This window comes from Alligator sinensis, unplaced genomic scaffold (genome assembly GCF_000455745.1).
Source record: "Alligator sinensis unplaced genomic scaffold, ASM45574v1 scaffold1026_1, whole genome shotgun sequence".
Taxonomy (NCBI): Eukaryota; Metazoa; Chordata; order Crocodylia; family Alligatoridae; genus Alligator; species Alligator sinensis.
In genome coordinates this window covers 21,314-41,354 of record NW_005842897.1, presented here as the reverse complement: position 1 = coordinate 41,354, position 20,041 = coordinate 21,314, and the positions used below count along the sequence as shown (strand labels likewise).

The window sequence follows — 20,041 nt, the reverse complement described above, 5'->3', positions numbered from 1 at the left end:
GCACAGTATTGTCATTACTGATACAACAGGAGCCCATTTAAAATCTACTATAATTTAAGAATGCTGACAGGAGATCTCTAGTTAGTAACTGGCCCTGAGATCCAACTAAAGATTTCCTCAGTGCTGGATTCTCAAGTGTTAGGGTCTCCCTTCACTTCCCTGACCCAGCTTCTCCTTTCCTATGCATCCCATCTTTGTGTTGTCTGAAAAGCAGGATAAAATACATGCTATGTCGATGTAATGAGTAATTTACTTTTCATGCCCTATATTTTGACATCTGTGCAATGCATTGGGCTTAAAAAAAGCCAAGGTGTGTCAATATTACACAAACAGAAACTCGAGTTATTTCAAATAAGCATATTCATGTCTCTCATGGGTTTATTTTAAAAGTTTGTTATTAAAACTGTTTGAAACGGGGTCTGAAGGGAAAATACTCTAAATACTTAAATACTCTAAAAATCACATGGCTTTGAAAAACTTACACAAACCTTACCTCCAATGGTGTGCACTATTTGCCCATTTTTCTGGACAACCAAAATCCTGTTATGTCCAGTATCTGCTATGACCACTCTGTTTCCTGAACTATCTACTGTCACTTTTCCAGGAAACAGCAATGGAGAAGGGGGGAGAGAGTCTTTGTACAACTTTATTGCAATTTTATTATCTTTGATTTGTCCTTTTTCTTTGTAGAATCTCAGAGCTATAGATGCAAATAAAAATAATTTTTCTGTGTGTCCCTCTCCAACAAGAGAAAACAGCATATTTCCACGAGGCCCAAGTATAACCAGAGTTGGCCAGCAGGACACTTCCAGCTCGTGCCAAAGTTTTCCATCTGCATCATTTACTACAGGGTGGGTAATATTATATCGAAGAACAGCACTTTTAATGTTATCCAGAACCTTTTCATTTGGGAACTTTGCTGAATGGACACCAACAATAAGAAGACCATCTGAAAGTAAAAATACAAGAAAGTCTTGCATGAAAATATATTTGCACCCAGCTAAAAGTTAAAAAAAACCACTGCTCTCTCTCAGAACATGACTAATAGCAATACAAAGTAAAAGAGGATTTGAGTAAGTTAAATTAAAAGCAAGGACTGTAATTCAGTATCGTGAGATGCATAACTCATCTATTAATACCAAATACTATGGTTCAGAAGATTTCAGTAGAATTAAGATATTGTTTACTTTCCAAGTTGGCTGCAAGTTAATACATCATAAAACGTTCTTGACTGCTGGGACCTCTGCATAGACAGAAGTCACATTTTGGAGATAGTAATTATGACCATGCTGTAGTGTCTTCTGTTTTAGAAAACAGTATCTTCTTCTGTAAACCTGGTATTCATAAAGACCCAGTACTAGTAAGTATAATTTAAATAATCCTTTCAATACTACCACAGAAATAACTGAAAATATATGGACTATTAAGATCATATTGCATTTCATGTGCAACCAATATTAGAAGTATTATGAAAAACTGTGGCTCTGACAAGCTAGATACAATTAATAAGGATTAATACTTAGCCATCAGGGAGTGATGCCCTTTAAGTTTTGCCCTCTTCAACTCAATCAAACAAGTATAGAAAACAGGTTTAAAAAAGCCAGTTTCCCCCACAAAGAAAACCAGAAGGTAGGGCAATTTGGCACCTTAGACCGCGTTCAGACGAATGTGGTTCCCCGGGGCAGGTAGCAGTGGCCTGGCTCCGCTTCTCAGCAGCTCATGCGATCTGTGCATGCACTGATCTAGTTTTTTTTCCCCCCCACGGGTTTTTTGACCCCTGGATTTCCTGGACCCCTGTGGGGAAAAACCTGGAGCAACGCACATATGGGAAGCGTGGCCTTGGAGTGCAGAGAACACTTGACTGCTGTATGTGGCACTACAGACATATCGCATGGCTGTGCTCATCTGGATGCAGCCTTAGAAAATAACTTGTTAACAAAGGCATGAGCTGTCATGGACAACTTACAGTCCATTCCCAGTATCTAATGAAGTAAGTTGTAGCCTATGAAAGTTCATGCCTCTCTGAAACAATGAGGTCTTCAAAGGGCCATCTCTCCCCAACTTCTGCCTGTGTTCAGTCGAGCATGGCTAACCAACTCTATCCCCTTAACAAAAGTGAGGTTAATAGCATTCTGGGTCTCTAAGGGTGTGCGTACTAGTATGCCTGAAGTGTGCCACAAGATCCCTGTGTGAGGGGGTAAATGCTCTCCTTCTGTATCTGGCACCCTGTCCCTGCCCCACCTACTCCTGTGATCACTTTTGTTAGAAGTCTTGCCACCATCTTAAACCTGAGGGACTGAGTTCATTGGAGGCATGAAAGATGCCAGGGCAGAGTCAGAGGGGGTACAGCAGTGCAGATGCTCCCCCCGTTGATTCCAGCTCCACTCACACATACATAGTTGTACAAAACAACACATCGATAAAATCCCCAAACTTTTATTCTAATGGAAAGCCTTAGTTTAACATAATATGAATGGCAGTTGTCCAATTTCCCCATTTTTCTGCTCTGGAATCCCCAAAATCATCTGGAGTCTTTCAACATAACCATCTAAGTTTTAAATTCTCAACTGATCTTGTGTATCCTTTAGGGATAAGATGGGAGAGGCAGGAAAGGAAAAAAGAAACATCCTTACAATTCATGCGTTCCTATGTTAACCTTCTTTACCAGTTAAGAACTTTTGACACTTGCAGGATTGCTAATGTACATTATGCTATTTGTTTTTTCATCACACCAATAAAATTGCCTGGCATTTATATTGCCTTTTGTGTGGTGAAAACCTAATAAAAACATCTCTTATTCTGTTTTCCACTACCGAGGTCTGTAGGTGGATTCCTTGCAGTGCCTTATTATTTCAGTAACACAAGTTGCAATTGCTTCAGCAGCAAAGGGAGCCAAGAAGTTAATACAGGAAACAAATGGAAAAGATATTAGTATCCAATCCTCAAATCCTTATTTTTTGGACTAGTACTATCAAAAGTTTCAAAAGAACTACTCTTTGCAGAATGGGTTTGCAGAATGTAGGTCTTAACTTACAAAAGTGTACTTGCCATTTTAAATTTGTTGAAATGCCACTTTAAAAATAATTACATACTTACAACAATAGGCAGTGCTGTACCATACAACTAAAGCGCAAGTTTAAATATAAGCATAAGTCATAGAATTGAAAGTCATAGTTGTAAATCTGACATGCACATTTGCAATGTGAACCTCTGGCACAAAGCAATTAGGGTCTACAAATTTGTGCCGACTCACCCGGACAGGTATCGTTTATGAACTTCCATCCTGAATAAACCAAGTGGGACCAGCTTTGCTGCTAGGAAACCGGGGTGTCTGTCAGACAAATACTACAGAAACCCTACCACATTAACACTTCAATGTAAGAAGGCTTTGGCAGGGAATACGTTACATTTAATTATTTTGGTAACAGACACAGTAAAAGGCTAATGGGTATTCTTCTTCAAAGTAGCCTTTTGTTGCAGCAGACTGACTCCACCAGATTGCAACAAATCTAATCAGAACAAAGCATAACTCTCTCTCCAATTAATTTTGAAAGCAGAAGATGAAGTCAAGAAATCTCTATTTCCTGCCCCTCTACCTCCAACTAGCAGTACTTTAAGGCATTTTTTCACTTTATTTTTCCCTCCTCTTCCTTGAAGCTACTGTGCTGCTTCTAGGGCTCCTTTTGAAATAAGTCCCTCAAGAACGTTTTTCTGCAGATAGCATTTCGCTGTATTTTTCACATCTGAGAAATTCATCCCTCTCTCTCTCATTTATTTATTGCCATTCTAGCATTTCAAGTTGCTTTCTTTGAGAAGGAATAGGCAAGAAATGTGAAGCTTGCATCTTTTCAAGATAAGATACCTTTCCTTTGTGCATTTCATTCATTTGGCGCACGCACAAAAGCATTCAAAATCTTGAACTGCAATAGGCTCCAAAGTGGAGAAAGCATACTAATTTCAGTATGTATTATCAGATGCTTCCAGAGAGCAAACTTGCTTATTAAATATTAGACGCTTCAGCACTTACAAGAATGCAAACCAAAATGATGCCGTATCTCCATCTATTTTCAGAACAGGGTGAGCCACTCAAATAACCTTCCCTTATAGTAGGCAGGGTTTGTTAAGAAAGGTGAGACTGACTCACGGAGTAAAAACATCCTCAGATGGGAACGTCCTTAGGGAGTTCGTGGGAAAGCAGTCAAGCTGAAGGACATGGCTTTAGGTAACATCTGTGATGTTACTAGGTTCCCTTTAAAAAAAGCTCAAGGGCAGAAGGTGAGTTTGACACCACAGAGAGAGTGTGCATTATGTTTCAGTAGAGAGAAGACTTATAACTGAACTTTTCTTGGTTCTACCACGCCAGGCTAATCTCCAGTTCAAGACCCATTTCTCACTGTATATCCCATCATAAAACACCACTTTCTCATGCCTCAGATACTGCATAGGGAGCACAGTCAATGGGTGTTCTCAGGGCTCTCTTAGACTCGATCCTTGTTTCTTTAAAAATCAGTTCTTAAGAAGTTCAATATCTCTATGCTGATCTTTCAGGTTTAAGCCTTCCTCTTCTCCTTCCTCTACCCACTATAAATAAGCACAAGAAAACAGGGCACTGGCAAGGGGCACTGGTACTCTGGAGCACAATTACTAGCTTTTGTCCTGATGCATCTCGTCGCTCTGGTGAATTCCCTGCGATTCACCAAAATAAAGTGCCGATTTGAAGGACATGAAGAAGGGAAAGTGTGCAGGCCTCCTTTGGTACCTGCATGGAAACAAGCTGGGGCCACCCGCATCCATTCTGTCCTCACTGCAGACTGCATAGCAATCCAGCATAAAGTCACAGTACATTTTTTTTAAACCTCTATACAGCTGACAAATAGCCAGACCACCCAAAGGCACACTAGCAACCAATGGAGCAATTTCAGGCCAAACAACTGAGTTATTAGCTTGCACACTTTTTTCTTCTTTAAGTAATGGGGAAAAGTATTCTTCATTCCTGAAAATGGCTGAAACATTTTGGTTCATATTAAAGGAAAACCTGTCCAAATTTGGCAAGACAGTGTTATAAACAAGTGAACATAATCTCTTTGAATAGGAATGTTTATGCAAATTGAAAACAAATGTTATGTTGCTTCTTATGCTGCAAATAATGTAGTGGTGTTAAATCAGGTGGCGTGATAGTAAGTAATCAAACATCATATTAAGGAGGGGGAATAACATTTACATGTTCCTTTTTACACTTATGTTTAGATTTTTTCTCACTAAGTAACTTCTTAATGGTGAGTGGGAAGAGCAAGTTTGCTAGATTTCACCAAGTTGCTTTCAATTTTTTTTAGTTTCCAACTAATTATCTCAGTTGGTCCCTAAGTCCTGTTCCTGCAATTGGATCTACACAAGTAGACCTCTTCAGCTCTATACAGCTGTGCTGAAGTCAATGTTGGTCCACTTGGCTGGGAATCAAATTATGGACTCAGAGCCTCAGTCATCCTACTTGCCATTGAAGCCATTTCGTTCCAGTTTTCTAGAATTTGTCCAGTCTTACATAATGTCTTGAACTTACATAACTTACTTGAACTTACATAATGAACTTACTTAATGTCTTGAACAACCCTTCATTTTCCATAAGGCTTTTCTGTACTAAAAATGAAGAATTTAAGAAAAACAAAGAACATAAGAATTCTTTCAGCATAGTTTTTCTTTTGTTTTATCAACTCATTACTCTGCTGTATTTACTTCCCTGTCAACTGCACATACTTTTCAAGTGCTCACAGACTACTGTATTTCTCATTAAACTTTTCAGTGTAGTGTTAAATGTGCTCAGTACTAAGCCTAGGAAATCTCTGCATGAATAATGCACAAGAGAACTATAACCAGTTCTCTTATTTTCTCAAATATAACATGAATCTTTCCCCAAAAATCAGCGTCTCAAAATCGGGGTGCATTTTACATGGAAAGGCCATTTTCTTCATTGAAAAGGCAACACTCCTGGTAACACTGTGCAGGTGATGCAGCTACCAAGATAGCTGCAATTTGTGTCTGCTCAGCAAACTGAAGTGGCAGTCTCGTGTTAACCTTCTCATAGCCATAGCTATGGGCTGAACGCTGTAGCTGGTGCCTGATGCAACAAGTGAGCTGTTGGCAACACCTTGGTAAGACTTGAGATGTCAAAACAACACTTTATTTACAGGAATTTCTATAAAGAACTACTTACACTACAGTAGTAACAGTCTTGCTACTGTCCTTTGCAAAGGCGTGGGGCCTAGCTTTGCATGACACACGGAAAGTCCTCCTGGGAACACAGAGTATCACAGGAGAGTCTGCCACACCAGGAAGTTTCTGATGCCACACTTCCTGGATGCTATGCTCACAGACTGACTTACTCTACGTTATGCAGTTGGCCACGACTCTGGAAAAGTCTTTTTCTACATTCTGCCTCCAAAAAACAAGGTGCGTGTTTAATTTGGGGGTCATGCTGGGAAATAACTTCTTGTATGTCTCTTTTTTAAGGCATGCATTGAATCAAAGCCCTTTACTGCAATAATATATGCAAAGATGAACCTTTGTATACTTGTTCATCTTTGTAAAAACTTTTTGGATAACCACAAATATAAATTTTAAGAGGTTTTACTGAACATTTATGGAAAAAAATATGGAAGTTTTTAAAAACCACTGAGCACATAAGATTTTTTCAGAGAACATCTGAAGCACAGAGTAGTGCATGTCCAAGGCACTGAAAGAAGCACGTTAAGGATTAAATTAATCTTCCCTTGTGAAAAACAAACTTAATTTATACTTTAAAATGACAGATTGATTAAAAAAAAAAAAACTACACAAGTCACGCCAACCTTTCAGCACTTCACATGGAAAATTTCACAAGAATGTCTCCTTTCCCTTCTGCTATACAGTGTTGACAGAATATCACCATAAATGAGATGTGAGATACCCAGCACGCCTGGTGTTAATAAACTGAACTCTAAAACAAGATTTTAAAGGAAGTGGCAGCTATCCCATTTTCCTTTCAGTCTAATTTTTGGAACACACTTCAGTCCTGCCCTCATGTAGAATGAGAGTTTTGAACTATTTTATATTTTAGATTGTGGTTAAATAGTAAATTCAGACAATCAACTCCCATTCAACCATTCTACAGTCTACAAAAATCTATATGGATGCTATAAATACTGCCCTCTCAAAGGCTCCTTCCTTTTGACAAAAACCAAAATGACTTCATAGGAGTAAGAAAACGTGGACTACCACAGGAGCCTTAAATGAAGCCCTAAAGCAGGAGGGTCAAAAATATGGCCCACTGGCTAGATCAAACCTGTGGAGCCATATGATCCAGCCCATAAATCACAGATAGATCTAGTATACAGAGCCAGTCTAGCTTGCAGGTTGGAATCAGCAGGTGCTGGTCCAGATTGAGGTTTACTGGAGCCAGCACACAGAGCTAGTTCAGTGAGGCACCACTTGCAGTGTGCACCCTGTGCTGGCCTCGCATGCTGCAGGCTGCACATGGAGCTGGACTGCCTGCACACACTGCCCATGGCACAGGGAGCTGAGCTGGCACTGGGTGTGCAACAGATGCCAAGTAGCTCCACCTGCCTCTGTGATCTTTCTTCTTAGAATTCTTGCCATCATCTCAAAGGGCTGAGTTCACTGCAGGCCTGAAAGGGAGCCAGGGAGGATCCAGAGGGGATGCAGTGGTATATATGCATCCTGCCTTTGATTTCAGCTCCACTTACTAAGCAGCTATGCTTAGGAAGCTTGACATGCCCAGCACTGTCAGGCTGGGCTGGGATTTCTGTTTGCAGAAGGCTGGAGAGAGAGGAATGAGAATAAAAAGGAGACCCAAGGAGAAAGGTAGGAGGGTAATGCAAGGAGTACAGAGCCCTGAGCCAGGCTCTCAGGAGCCAAGGCACTGTTGCTCTGGAGGAAATCTCATCCTCTTTCCCCCTCACATATGGCAAGCCAGCACAGCTACTTCCAGGCAGCAAACTGCTTGCACCAAAGCCAGTAGGGAATGGGGGTAAGCAGAGTGAGCCCTAAGCCAGGTTCCTGGGATCCAGGGCACATGCTGCTCACAGGGAAAGTCCCACCCTCTATTTCCTCCACCTGGCCAGCCCAGGTGCTGCAATGAGGGAGCAAAATGCTGGCGCCAGAGGCAACAAGGAACGAGCTAAGTTGTTAAGAGCCCTTAGCTGGGCTCCTGTGAGCCAGGACAGGTGGGTAAGTCCCATCCTCCTTTCCCGCCTCCCCTGCATATGGCCAATGAATGCAACTGCTGCAGTGAGGGTGCAAATTGCCCACTGAAGCCAGCAGGGAATGGAGTTAAGCAGCATGTTATCCTGAGCCATGCTCTTCAGAGTGTAGCTCTCTCATGTGCATGGCCAGCTGGGCTCCACACCCAATCCTCCTGAAGTTGCACAAAGAACAGCAGTAGTGAAAGCCCTGGCTTCTCTTTAAACCCAGCACTTTAAAGGTGTCCCAGGTACCTGGTTCTCTGCAGCTCTCTTCACTACACCCCTGCCAGGCTTGCTCCAGTCCCACACCTTACTCAGTAATGTCTCTATATACAATACTTGAGGCAAGGATTTTGTGCGATACCATATATTAGATCAGCTGTATAGTTGGGAGAGCTGTCACCTTGTCCAACAAAATCCTACTGAAGGGAGCAATTTCAATTCAATCAATGGGACTATAAACATGTTATGCCAACACTAAGTCTGGCTAATGATGTCTAAAATGAGTTCACACTTCCCAAATTTACTCTTCTCCTTGCTTTAAGAGCTAGCTATATTGTACCACAGATGTGACTGATAAGGGGAAGGGCAATTGCTGATTGCTCTCCTTCCTGTTACAGGTTGCATTCAGGGGTTTGCAAATCCAGCTATTATCTTTTTCTACAATATATCAAAACTCCTTTCTAGTAAAATTAATAGTGCAAGCACCCATAATCTAACTGGCACCCTGCAACTTCTTTCCTTTGTGATACTCTTCTGCTGTCCTTTCAAAATATAGCTCCCAGCATTTCCTTCTTTACCCATTAAACTGTAGCATTGTTTTGTGTCTTTATATAGGGGAAATGTATGAGCCCATCAATAAAAAGTTCAAATTGCTTCTCTTTGCTTTCAAAATTTTCTAACTCACGATGGTACTTACATCTGCATCTGTAACAATCTTGACAGACTCGCAGTTGAATTGCCATCATAACCATTCTCTCTGTTTAATCATTCAATCTCAATCTCTCCCACACTCTTCCAAACAGCTGGAATGACAGTTAATATAAAGCATTCCAGTTATAAATAGTTATGTTGCCCTCTTTGTCTAACTTATTTTAAACTATTCTGTAGTGTCAGTAGTGAGCATTTAGAGTGCAAAAAGTTTGAAGTATCTGTTTATTAACCATTTAGCTCAGGTCACTCACTCAACAGTACCAAATTATGGTACCAAACAAGCAAAAATAAGAATGTAGATGCTCTCCTTTCTGCTGTGCTACAAAAAGGTGACACAAACAAGCTCACGACCCAAGAAAATAGCTCATTATAAAAAGCAGTATTATGGTTCTTTCACTTGAAGGAAGCTTTAATACATTGTCTAACTGCTGCCACTTGGTGAATTCCCTCTGTAGAAAAGGGTGGACAGCTAAGGTCTTCACTTGCACTGCAACATGGTGCCTGTTTTTGTATTTAAATTTAAAATTACATAAATAGTTGATTTTGTAGTAAAAACCCACAACAGTTAGTTTTTTCAGGTTTTAATATGCATATCAAATATATTATACACCTCTTGAGCAAGAGTGTTTTCTTTTTAAAAACACCAAAGAGCAGATTTAAATCTAAATTACTTTGGCTTTTACTCAATCACGCAAAGGAAAAAACTGCAGCCAGCATGGATTTGTTGAGAATAAGTCATGCCAAATAAACTCAGTATTCTTCTTTGACAGGGTAGCTAGTTTGGTAGATGAAGGGAATGCAGTGGACCTAATATCCTTGGACTTTAGCGAGACTTTTGATAGTCCCACATGCCATTCTTAGAAGTGAACTGCAGAAATTTGGGCTAGACAGAATTGCTGTTAGGTGGATACATAATTGCCTGAATAACATCTAGAGAAGAGTAACGGTAAATCAATCAATGTCAGAATGACAGGAGTCTTCAAATGGTGCTGTTTAACAGTTCTATTAATGACTTCGATGCCAGAAGAGAAAACTTCCTGATCCAATGTTGCAGATGACACAAAAATAGGAGGGACTGAAGACACTGGAGGATAGGAAGGGAATTAAAAAGCTTCTTGATAAACTCGAAGAACTGAACTAGAAATGAAAGGGACCACACCCGGGGAAGAACACACAAATGCAAATATGAGATAATTAGCTAGGCAGCAGCACTGCTGAGAAAGATACAGGGTTTGGGTAGCTAATGAACTCAAAATTAAGCAGCAATGTGATGGAGTCACCAAAAAGCAAACCCAATTTTGGATGAATTAATAGGAGGATTGTATGCAAGCCATGGGAGCCGACTGTACCAATTTACTTGGTGCTGGTTGGACCTCAGCTGGAGAACTATGTGCAGGTCTAGGCTCTACATACTTCCTATGTACATAGTACATAGGAAATATGTAGAGAAACTGGGGAAGATCCAGAGAAGAGCGACAAGGATGAGACGCACAAGAATGTAAGCTATAGGAGGAGAGGCCGAGAAAGCTAGGTATGTTTAATTTGGTACAAAAGGGATTAAGGGGGATAGGACAGCAGTTTACATATAGTTGGAAAGCTGCCATAAAAAAAGAGGGAAAGCAACTATTCTCCCTTTGCTACAGAGGTGCTGATACGAAAGAATGGCTTTAAATTGCAGCAAAGCAGATTTAGATTAAATCTCAGAAACATTTTCCTTACACTAGTAGAGCAATAGAACAAGCCACCTAGGGAAGTTTATAGAATCTTTCAGTTAAGGTTTTCAAGAAGCTGTATAAGCATTAGACAAGGATGATTTAGAAATAATGCATCTTTCACTTGTGCAGGCAGTTGGACTAGATGACACCTGAAATCACCAGGGATCTAGGTTTTCCATTTCCTATAGGAATACAGAAGAAAATGTGGATATTCCCCATTACCTGAGGCTATGGGTGGGGCACGAGGAGTGTGGACCTGTGTCTTGGTGAGCGCTAAGGGGCTCTGATTTTCCATGATAAAAAATCCAAAATCAAATACCAAAATTTTTAGGTACTTAGAATCTATTTTAGTATAGTGATTGAGGCATTGCTAGGCTTCCAAAAGCAGGATCCCTGGAGATCACCTACTCCATGGCTATGTTTCTAATCATTTTGTCTCCTGCCTTCTAGCCAAGATCCAAGGAGAGCCCATGAACATCATCATCAGAGCACAAAGACATTTGAAGGAATGGCAAATTTCAATGCAGGACAGAAGAGTATAGATTCAGCTGCAGAAATAAAAACTCAGTGAAAAGTTATAGTTCCCAAGTATTGAACTTTAGACCATTTGTAACTGAAAAAAACTATGTGCATTTATTCAAGTATTGTTTGTAAACCCAAACTTAAATGAATACTACAACACTGCAACCCTGTTCAGTATGCAACAATATGATGTAACAGCACTTATTTGTGCTTCAAGAAAAGGGAGTAAATTTGGGGAATTTCTTCACCACAAACGCACATGTAAGATACTTCATTAATAAAAATCCTTCGTTGGAATTGGTCTATGCTTTGCCATTGTAATATACATCCAGTTTAAACACTTTGTTTAAAGTATTATACAGCACAGACCAGGACCTATGCCAGACTATTTCTGAATATTAAAATATACTTCCTCTTATAGAAGTAGAGCAGATCATTTCTCAACAACTGATAACATAAGCTTGAATATGCACTGGAGTTTAAAATAACTCACTGAATGCCACATTGAAAACAGAAATAGAACTGCTACAGATAAGAGCAAGAACGTATCAGATAAAGATGCTGGGTGGCATTCAGTCCTATGGAAAGTTGTTTTTCAGACAAACCTACTGAAGTTTCAAGATAATAAAACAATGTGTGTGTGCATACAGATAGATTTGACGCTGCTAGTTATCCTAAAACAATATCGTGTTGTGCTCAGGCATCTCAAGTCACAGCAGCATGCTGCTGAAGTTCTATCATTCTGGTGGCATGGCACTGCATTGCATGCCAAGAGGATATTTGCAGTGAGCGAACATAAAATAAATAAGGATATCAAAAAACTATGCTGTAAAATAAATGAACAGCATATAATCAAAGGAAGATATTACATGTATTATGTGCCCATTAATACATATTTTCAGTATGCTGTAAGCAGAGGGGTATAGGCAGCATGTCTTAAAATATCCAAATCATAAATTAAGCCATAGGAATGAAATGTCAAGTACTCTTACGCATCACAATAAGGGATGGAACATAAGCAAATTTAACTTCTGTGTCTCCTTACATTCCTGCAGGACCTCTGTCACCTTCACTATGACCTTCTCTATTGCTTCTATGGAAACAGCTCTCTTTTCCTTAACCTAGCCTCTCTAGCCATCACTGCATTCCTTTCACACAGCAACTTTCAGGTTCCTAATTACTACTCCCTGCAAACTTCTTAAGCTGGGAGACTCCTGGGAATTAAACCTTTTCCCCGTAACCTGCCATTCTTCTGAAACAAGATGTGGCAAACAGCAGAGCAAATTACTTAAGCAAACCAAAAGAGGAAGTTCTTAGCAAGACTAAAATTGGTTGTTTCTGTCTGAGGTCCAGCAAGAGGAAGACCATTCCACTAACCCTGCAGCACATTCTGAAGTCTCACTAAGTCCAGGAACAGGCTATCCCAGATGTTTTACAGTATTTCATGACTGGCAAGTAGCCTAGGAGTTAATGGCCCCATAAAACAAGTTCTGCAGCTTTTCATTATTGTTCCCAATTAAACCTTATTTACAAATTGAAATCTTCGCAAACATTTCCAAATGGACTTCTTATCAAATAAGAGGTTGCTTTAGTATGTGATGAAAACTTCCCCTCCTTCTATAGTGAAACCTGTTATCCATTATGTTGATATCCTTCAGCACTTCAGCAATGCTGTATGAGCACAGACAATGCAGTTGGTGCTATATCTACACAGATTTTCTCTTAAACCCATTTGTATCATCTGCACCAATGTCTTTAATTGTTTTAAAAAATGTTCACATCTAAGACTGACTTTTTGTAACTGCCTAGACCCTTTCCTCAGTCCTTTATCCCTGAGGGCCCAGTCACTGCAATCTACATTTTTTTGGTAGCAGTGAATCCTTAGACTTTCTAAAATTTATGCTGGAATAGTTCAACTCAAAAAACACCTAGTCCAGACTCCTTGTGGAAAGGTTACTTAATAGAAAAACCGAAAAACCGAAAGCACTATTTTCTACTTTCTCCTTGAAGTACACATACCTGCTTGCTGAATTGAAATATCTTTCGATCTTCAATTACTGGAAGAAAAGCTTGAACCGAGAGCATAACCAACTTAACTCAGATTTTCTTAGTTTAAGCTGCCTAACTTGAACTAGGAGCTGTGTGTGAATTAATTCACTACTTGTTGGGAGAGGTGTGGGCAGCCTCTCCCAACAAGTAAGTCGGGGGTAGGGGCCCACCTGATTGAGGGGAAGGGGTAGTCGGGGCATGCATGCATGTCCTCTTTCTACTAGAATCACTAGTCATGTTGGATTAATACCTATCTACAATGAACATATAATGACATTATAGTCCCTGTCCCAACAAGCTTGCATTAAGTGCTTTCTCTACTCCTCCGCCTGCAACATTACCCCTCAACCCTACTGCAAAAGTCATCTCTATTCTATTGTTAACAAACACATTAAAATCCTTCTTGAATATATTTGGTAACTTCCAGTTTCATACCATACAAAATTCAAGCTTACTGATTGACATGTCTGTTATTTCCTGTGAAATCCAATTTTGTTTCCTTCACTCATGCCATATCTCTACTTGCAACTCCTAGTTCTGTAAAAAGGATGGAGTGACTAAGAATAAAAAAATGTGGTAGTCAACAGCAATGCCTTTTTTTTTCTCAGGTCTTAGTTTCAATGATAGGGAAGTTAACAAATCAGAAACAAAACAGAAAAATTCCCCAACTTGGCATTCAATCCAGTGCTTTGAGCCCAATATGCTAATATAAAGCTCTGACTTTCAAAACATTTAATATCATTCTCATACATACGGCATTAACATGAATTCTATATGTACACATATGTGCATGTGTGTACAGTATTCATGGTAATACCAATAGCAACTCACATTACTTAAACTCTCCTGCTAGGCCTGATACTTGTAACAGGTTATTTACTGTGTCAGTCACTCCCAATTTACCACTTAACACCTGCCTCTGACAAATTGCTGGTACATTAATTTAAAAAACTCCCTGCACTTAAACTGTTGCATCTGCTTTCCTTATTCTGGGACAAATTATAAACTCCTAAGGGAAGAAAGGTGGCCTATTTATGACTTCTTTAAAGTGTAGTGTTATTTACATACTGCAATAAACAAACGGTACTTTGGGCAAAACTATTATTATTCCAGTGGACGTAGACAATCACCAAAGTGTAAAGATCTACAGATTAAACTCACAAATAGGTCTGTTGGGGGTCAAACACATTGTAAATTCTCATACCTTACATTTTAAGGTGTTGAACAATATTATTTTCAATCCTTCTCATTTGCTTAGAAGAAATACTTATCTAGCACTTCTTAAAATATTCATGCCTGGTTAGCAGGTTCTAAGAAAAGATATAAGACTATAAATTCTTGTTTTGCAAGGCATCCTGATCGCTATTTAATCAGAAAGGCAGGCAGAGTTTTTTATCTTGAACTAAAATTTGAGAAGGAGTTGAAATTAAATGGAGAACTAGAAAAAGGAAGAAAAGAAGTTTTGCAGGAAAATAAGCAAGAGACAGTCAGACTTGGGTAAAAAACCTTAGGGTGAGATTTCAGAGTACAAGCATAGAGCTTAAGCACAGTATGCATATCCCTTTTCAGACTAGGCACGAACCCTCAGGCACTCGCTTATTTTTAAATCTATCAAGTCTTGAACACATTGTTTAGACATCTAGAAACTTAGTACCCAAGTCAACCACTTCAGTAGTGCATTATTCTGCAAACAGCTTTATTTACATAGATACTTGCTTTGGGTTCTTAAGTATTAATATGGCTTCTCTAAAGTTAGAAATACAACAGCTGCCAAATTTAACCCCTTTTAGAAGTGTTGTGGAGTAGATACAGTCCTCTGCCTTTCAGGATAACAGATTAGAAGACACTTTTAGACGCCACTATAGTCTTGCCAAATGTTTAGCAACCAGCAACAAGTGACTCAGCTACTCCACCAGTGACACTGCCAGGAAATTCTATTCCAAGCGAACAAAAGCGTTGATACCTTTATCAGAATACTTGCGCTCTAATGCATGGAGGTCAGGCAGCAGGTGCATACAATTGATGCAGCAGTAAGTGAAGAAATCCAACACCACCACTTTTCCACAGAGGTCTTTGTACAGAGAAATGGGACCTTCAGTGTTTAGCCATTCCAGATCTGGAATTCAGAAAGCAGAAGAATCCAAATTAAAGGACAAAGGAGCAGGTTCTACAGCCAGTTTGTATAACAGTGTTCAATATTCCTGGTACATTTCATTAACAGTTTTAAAATGTTACTTTTTATGAAGATAAGAAAACTAGCCACAATCTTACAGATGGCAAATGTGGCTCTGACCTACAATTCTTCATATTTAATGAGTCAAAATAAATACTACTGAGTTAAATAGTTGTAATGTAATGCGAACAAACTAAACTCATAATAGGTTAATGCTAATTGAAAGCACAGGCAAACTTTACAATAATTTTGTTTTCTGTTTAAGAATCATGATTTACAATAATCAACCACATAAGACTATCACATAGGTAAGACACCTATATACATCGGTGGAATGAACAGAAGTTTAAGATATGTAATAAACCTTATTAAATTTGCAGGAGTATTAATTTCTTTTAAAAATGACATAATTTACCTCTTACTGAAAAAAATACCTCAACCATCTGTGCTATATTATAGTTTTTATATTCTTTTGAAAGTAATTCTATTAGATGATACATATAAAATATAATTCTATTAATGATAATAATAATAAGATATACTGTCCCAATAACAACCACACTAGCAATTACAGACTGTAGCACCTTTCACTGAATTACTTCCAACCACTTCCTTTATGAATCCTTAGTATGCATCAGACATACAAAGAGGAAGTCAGTAACAAAAAAGCTAGGGAATAGAAATCCTGGTTCTCTATCCGTATGTGCCAACTTCTAAAATAATGAAAGACAAGTATATAGATAAGATAGAAAAAGGCTGTAGTGAATTAAGTCCCACTTTGGAATGGGATATAGACTCACAAATCCCTTAGAAGAGAATTTAAATCCCACCCTGTGACCATCCCATAGAACTCAGGATAATCCCTGTATCCGTCAGTAGAAGTTTTGTTTTTCTTCACTGGGAGAAAGATATGTGACACCCCCACAGATGAGGTACTGGTAATATTAATAAAACTTATTTATATAAGAGAAAAAAAAAGCATGCGGGAGACAGATCCACCTCTGAGTAAGTAACCCAAAATGGTCATGCACATTTGTGGCAGACCCAAGAATGAAACCCAGGAATCTAGGTAGTAGTAGTACACACCTGTTGTCTCACTTGTTGCATATAAAATGTACTCATAATGGAAGATATCTTTTTTAATTCAGCACTGAATTTCTGAAATGTATATCTTCAGGTCTTAGTCCTTCAAACCTCTATGTGAACAGACCTGCATAACTCCAAAAGGCTTCACTAAATCAGCAGACTGCAGTTGTCCCTTCTTACAGGGTTTAAGCTTTGATTCATATCATAAAGGCATGAAAGAAGGAACAAATGCACATAAGCCAGTGAGGATGGCATTTCTGGTTTGTTTGAAGGAGCAATAACATAAGGGACCAAAGCAGACAAGTAGGAACCAGGCCCTGAAACTGAAGCAATGCTATTGAGGACACTCAGGAGGAACTCAACCAAGTCAGAGAGATGTTAACAATGGCCAACAACGAAGAAGTTAAGGAATGAAGGCACAGAGGTTTCTTTTTTTGTTGGTTTTTTAAATGGATTTGCTAGTAAGAATTTTAAAAAAATTAAATAATATCCTGAAAACTGGTCCTTAAAATATACAGGGAAGAATTCTCCTTTCAAAGCCAAACAGAAATTTTGTCTCACTTATTTTTCCTATGAGAGCTCCCATTTATACCAGTGATATTCTGAGTGTCAAAGCATGACTTTTGCTTTAGTTTGGAACTATATACACAATCACAGAAATGTGGTTTGTTTGTCTTTTTAATATATTGCATCTAAAAACTAAGAGCCAAAAGAATGTTCCATTATCCTTTAGGGTTTGGGATAAATCCTGAACAGCATTTCTGACTTTTTGACAAAGAAGTCAAAGCCACTTCAATCTTTTTCTAGCTAGGAACGACATTGTTATGTGGCTATTGCTATCATCTTCACTAAGCCAAGTGACATTTTGAGAATGTATTGGTAGTTTAGCAAAAGCATTACAAAAATTACTAGCCCTTACCAAAATATGCTTACTAGTAACCACCAGTGATATTTTCTCCATCCATTAAAATGCATTTGTAACAAGCAGAAAACTGGAGAAATATTTTAAAGATTTGTTGTCTTGCAAACAACCCAGGCTTCAATGTGTCATTTTAAAACAGTTTGAAAGCTGGGAAATGGTCTGAATAGTAACTGACAGAAGAGGGGTCATCTTAATATGGAGTGAGAGTTCAGAGTACTTAGAAAAAACAATTTAGTATATAAATGGTCTTTTTTGCTAGTGTTCTCAAGAACATAGCAACCCTATTACTATTTGGCTGGGATGATGTAGTTGGGGACAGTCCTGCTTTGAGCAGGGTATTGGACCAGTTGACCTCCTGAGGTCCCTTTCAACCCTAATTTTCTATGATTTGGAATGAAGAATCAACAACACGAGAACAACTGAAAACATATTTATTCCACATTTTTTCTTCTTTTCCTCTCCAGGAAAACTTGACTTGAAGAAGCAGAACATGTATTTGTATTTCTGAATTTGTGTCAAGTGATAATGCAAAGACTTTAAAGATAAACCTCTACAGTTCTGTGCTCACTTATACAACGGAATAATTATGGTGCCTACCTGCCTAGAGACTACTGCCAGCCTGCAGGACAACAGAACCAGCAGACAGGGGGTGCATTATACTCATCTGAAGAAACATATCACTTAACTTACAATTACAGTTTGGATGCATAAAATGGACCACATAACAGCCCCCTCCCAAGGTAAGAGGATTGGCTTAAAATTCATTAAATTAAAGTGTGGGTTCTTTTTTCCCTTTCTTGACTTACAGCCAGGGCCTTGACAGTCACATTTTTTGTGACCATGAGGATCTTATATTTACACATACCTTATGAGATATACAAATGAAAACTAAGGACTTAAAACAGCAGCCATTCCAACAGGCAGGACTTTAGCAAAAACATCCAACACTGGGAGACGTTTCATGAGGAAGTTGTGAGATTTAGCAATCCTGGAGTAGTGGGATATTTTCAGGCCAAAAGAGTAAGGTTTCTTCCCTTCACTTGGGGATTCTCAACCCTGGGGAGCCTTGAGATCCTTTCAAAGGCACCACTGTTACAGGTGCACACAGGATTCCCAAGATCAAGCCAAAGGTTTCAAACAGGACTCCACGGTATTAAGACCAGGCAGCCAGCCCACCCTGGGAACGAGCTCTAAGAAGTTCTCTCAGGAAGATGATAGAGTAGCAAGGGTGCACCTACACATGCACTTTAATGTGCATTAGTCCATTTTAGTGCACATTAAAGCATCTCTAAAAAAGCGCTATTTAGTTAATGCGTCTTAAAATAGGCTAATTAACATATAGAGCGTCACTTAAAAACCGTGGGCACCTATACACATGACAGAGGTCTAATTAGGAGCATCGGAGAGGATGGAGTCTACTGGAGTGTGCTAATTGGTGCACGCCAGCACCCTCCGCATCATGTGTATTCAGTGTCCCTGTTTCAAAATGGTGGCAGGGATGTCTCAGGCTAGACACAAGGAAAAACTTCTTTACAAGTCGAGTACGAAGGGTTTGGAACAGGCTCCCCCCAGAGGTGGTACAGCCATCCACCCTGCCGATCTTCAAAAAGCATCTTGACGCCCATCTTGCTGGGGTCGTCTGGTCCCAGCCATCTTTCCTACCCAAGTGCAGGGGGGGGCTGGACCCGATGATCTGTCAAGTCCCTTCCTGTCCCCAACATCTACGAAACTACAGCTCATTGAATGCGTTTTAAAGCATCCCCGCCGCCATTTTGAGGTGCAGGGATACTGAATACTTTTTTTTTTTTTTTTTTTAAAGAGAATTTTTCACGTTCCAAGCCAAATTAGCCAAATCAAATTCCAAATCCATGAGTCGGTCAAGAACCGTAAGTGGCCCTATTACCAGCAAACGTCCACCACCCCACCTGGGGCTTCAGATGTTCCCAAATCCTTTGGTGGGCATCCTACTTGCAGGCCCAAGCCTGGAGTTTGGATGCCCCCAAGTTTCGCTTGCCCTTAGCCATATGGCTGCAGGAGCAAGCTAGGGAGGAGTCTCCTATTTCCATAAAGTGGGCATAAAACCAAGGTACCCCTACATGGGTACTATTCCACGCCTTCATAGCAGGCTTCCCTGGGTGCAACTAGGAAACCACAGTCGTGATCACAGTATTTCCCCTAGATAAGCATAGGTTATGCTCGATCCGAGCTGAAAGGCCAGGGATGCTGAATACACATGACGCTGTGTGTGACACATGACACCCCCTTACTGTGCATTAAGACCGGCTAATGCACAGTTCTTCAGTACCTCGCAATGGAAGAACTAGATTCAATGTGCATGAACTAAAGGGCATGAATGCATGTGTAGATGCTCCCTAAGAGCACTGGTTGGGGGGGGGGGTACAGAGAG

General features: G+C 39.6%; 1 protein-coding gene across 2 annotated transcripts in view; it reads right to left on the bottom strand.

Annotated features, from left to right (window-relative positions):
* The window catches only part of NHLRC2 (NHL repeat containing 2), a 52,842-nt gene that overhangs the window by 32,171 nt on the left and 630 nt on the right, over positions 1-20,041 (bottom strand). Inside the window, exons 1-3 of one of the 2 annotated variants that reach the window (XM_014525837.2) lie at positions 15,417-15,529; positions 9,154-9,259; positions 494-949 (exon numbers count right to left, since the gene is read on the bottom strand). In XM_014525837.2, coding sequence (XP_014381323.1) covers positions 494-949; positions 9,154-9,208 — 511 coding nt within the window. In that variant the 5' untranslated portion in view covers positions 9,209-9,259; positions 15,417-15,529. Of the gene's footprint in view, positions 1-493; positions 950-9,153; positions 9,260-15,416; positions 15,570-20,041 lie in introns of those variants that run through there. The other variant, XM_006035936.3, reaches the window with a different exon arrangement.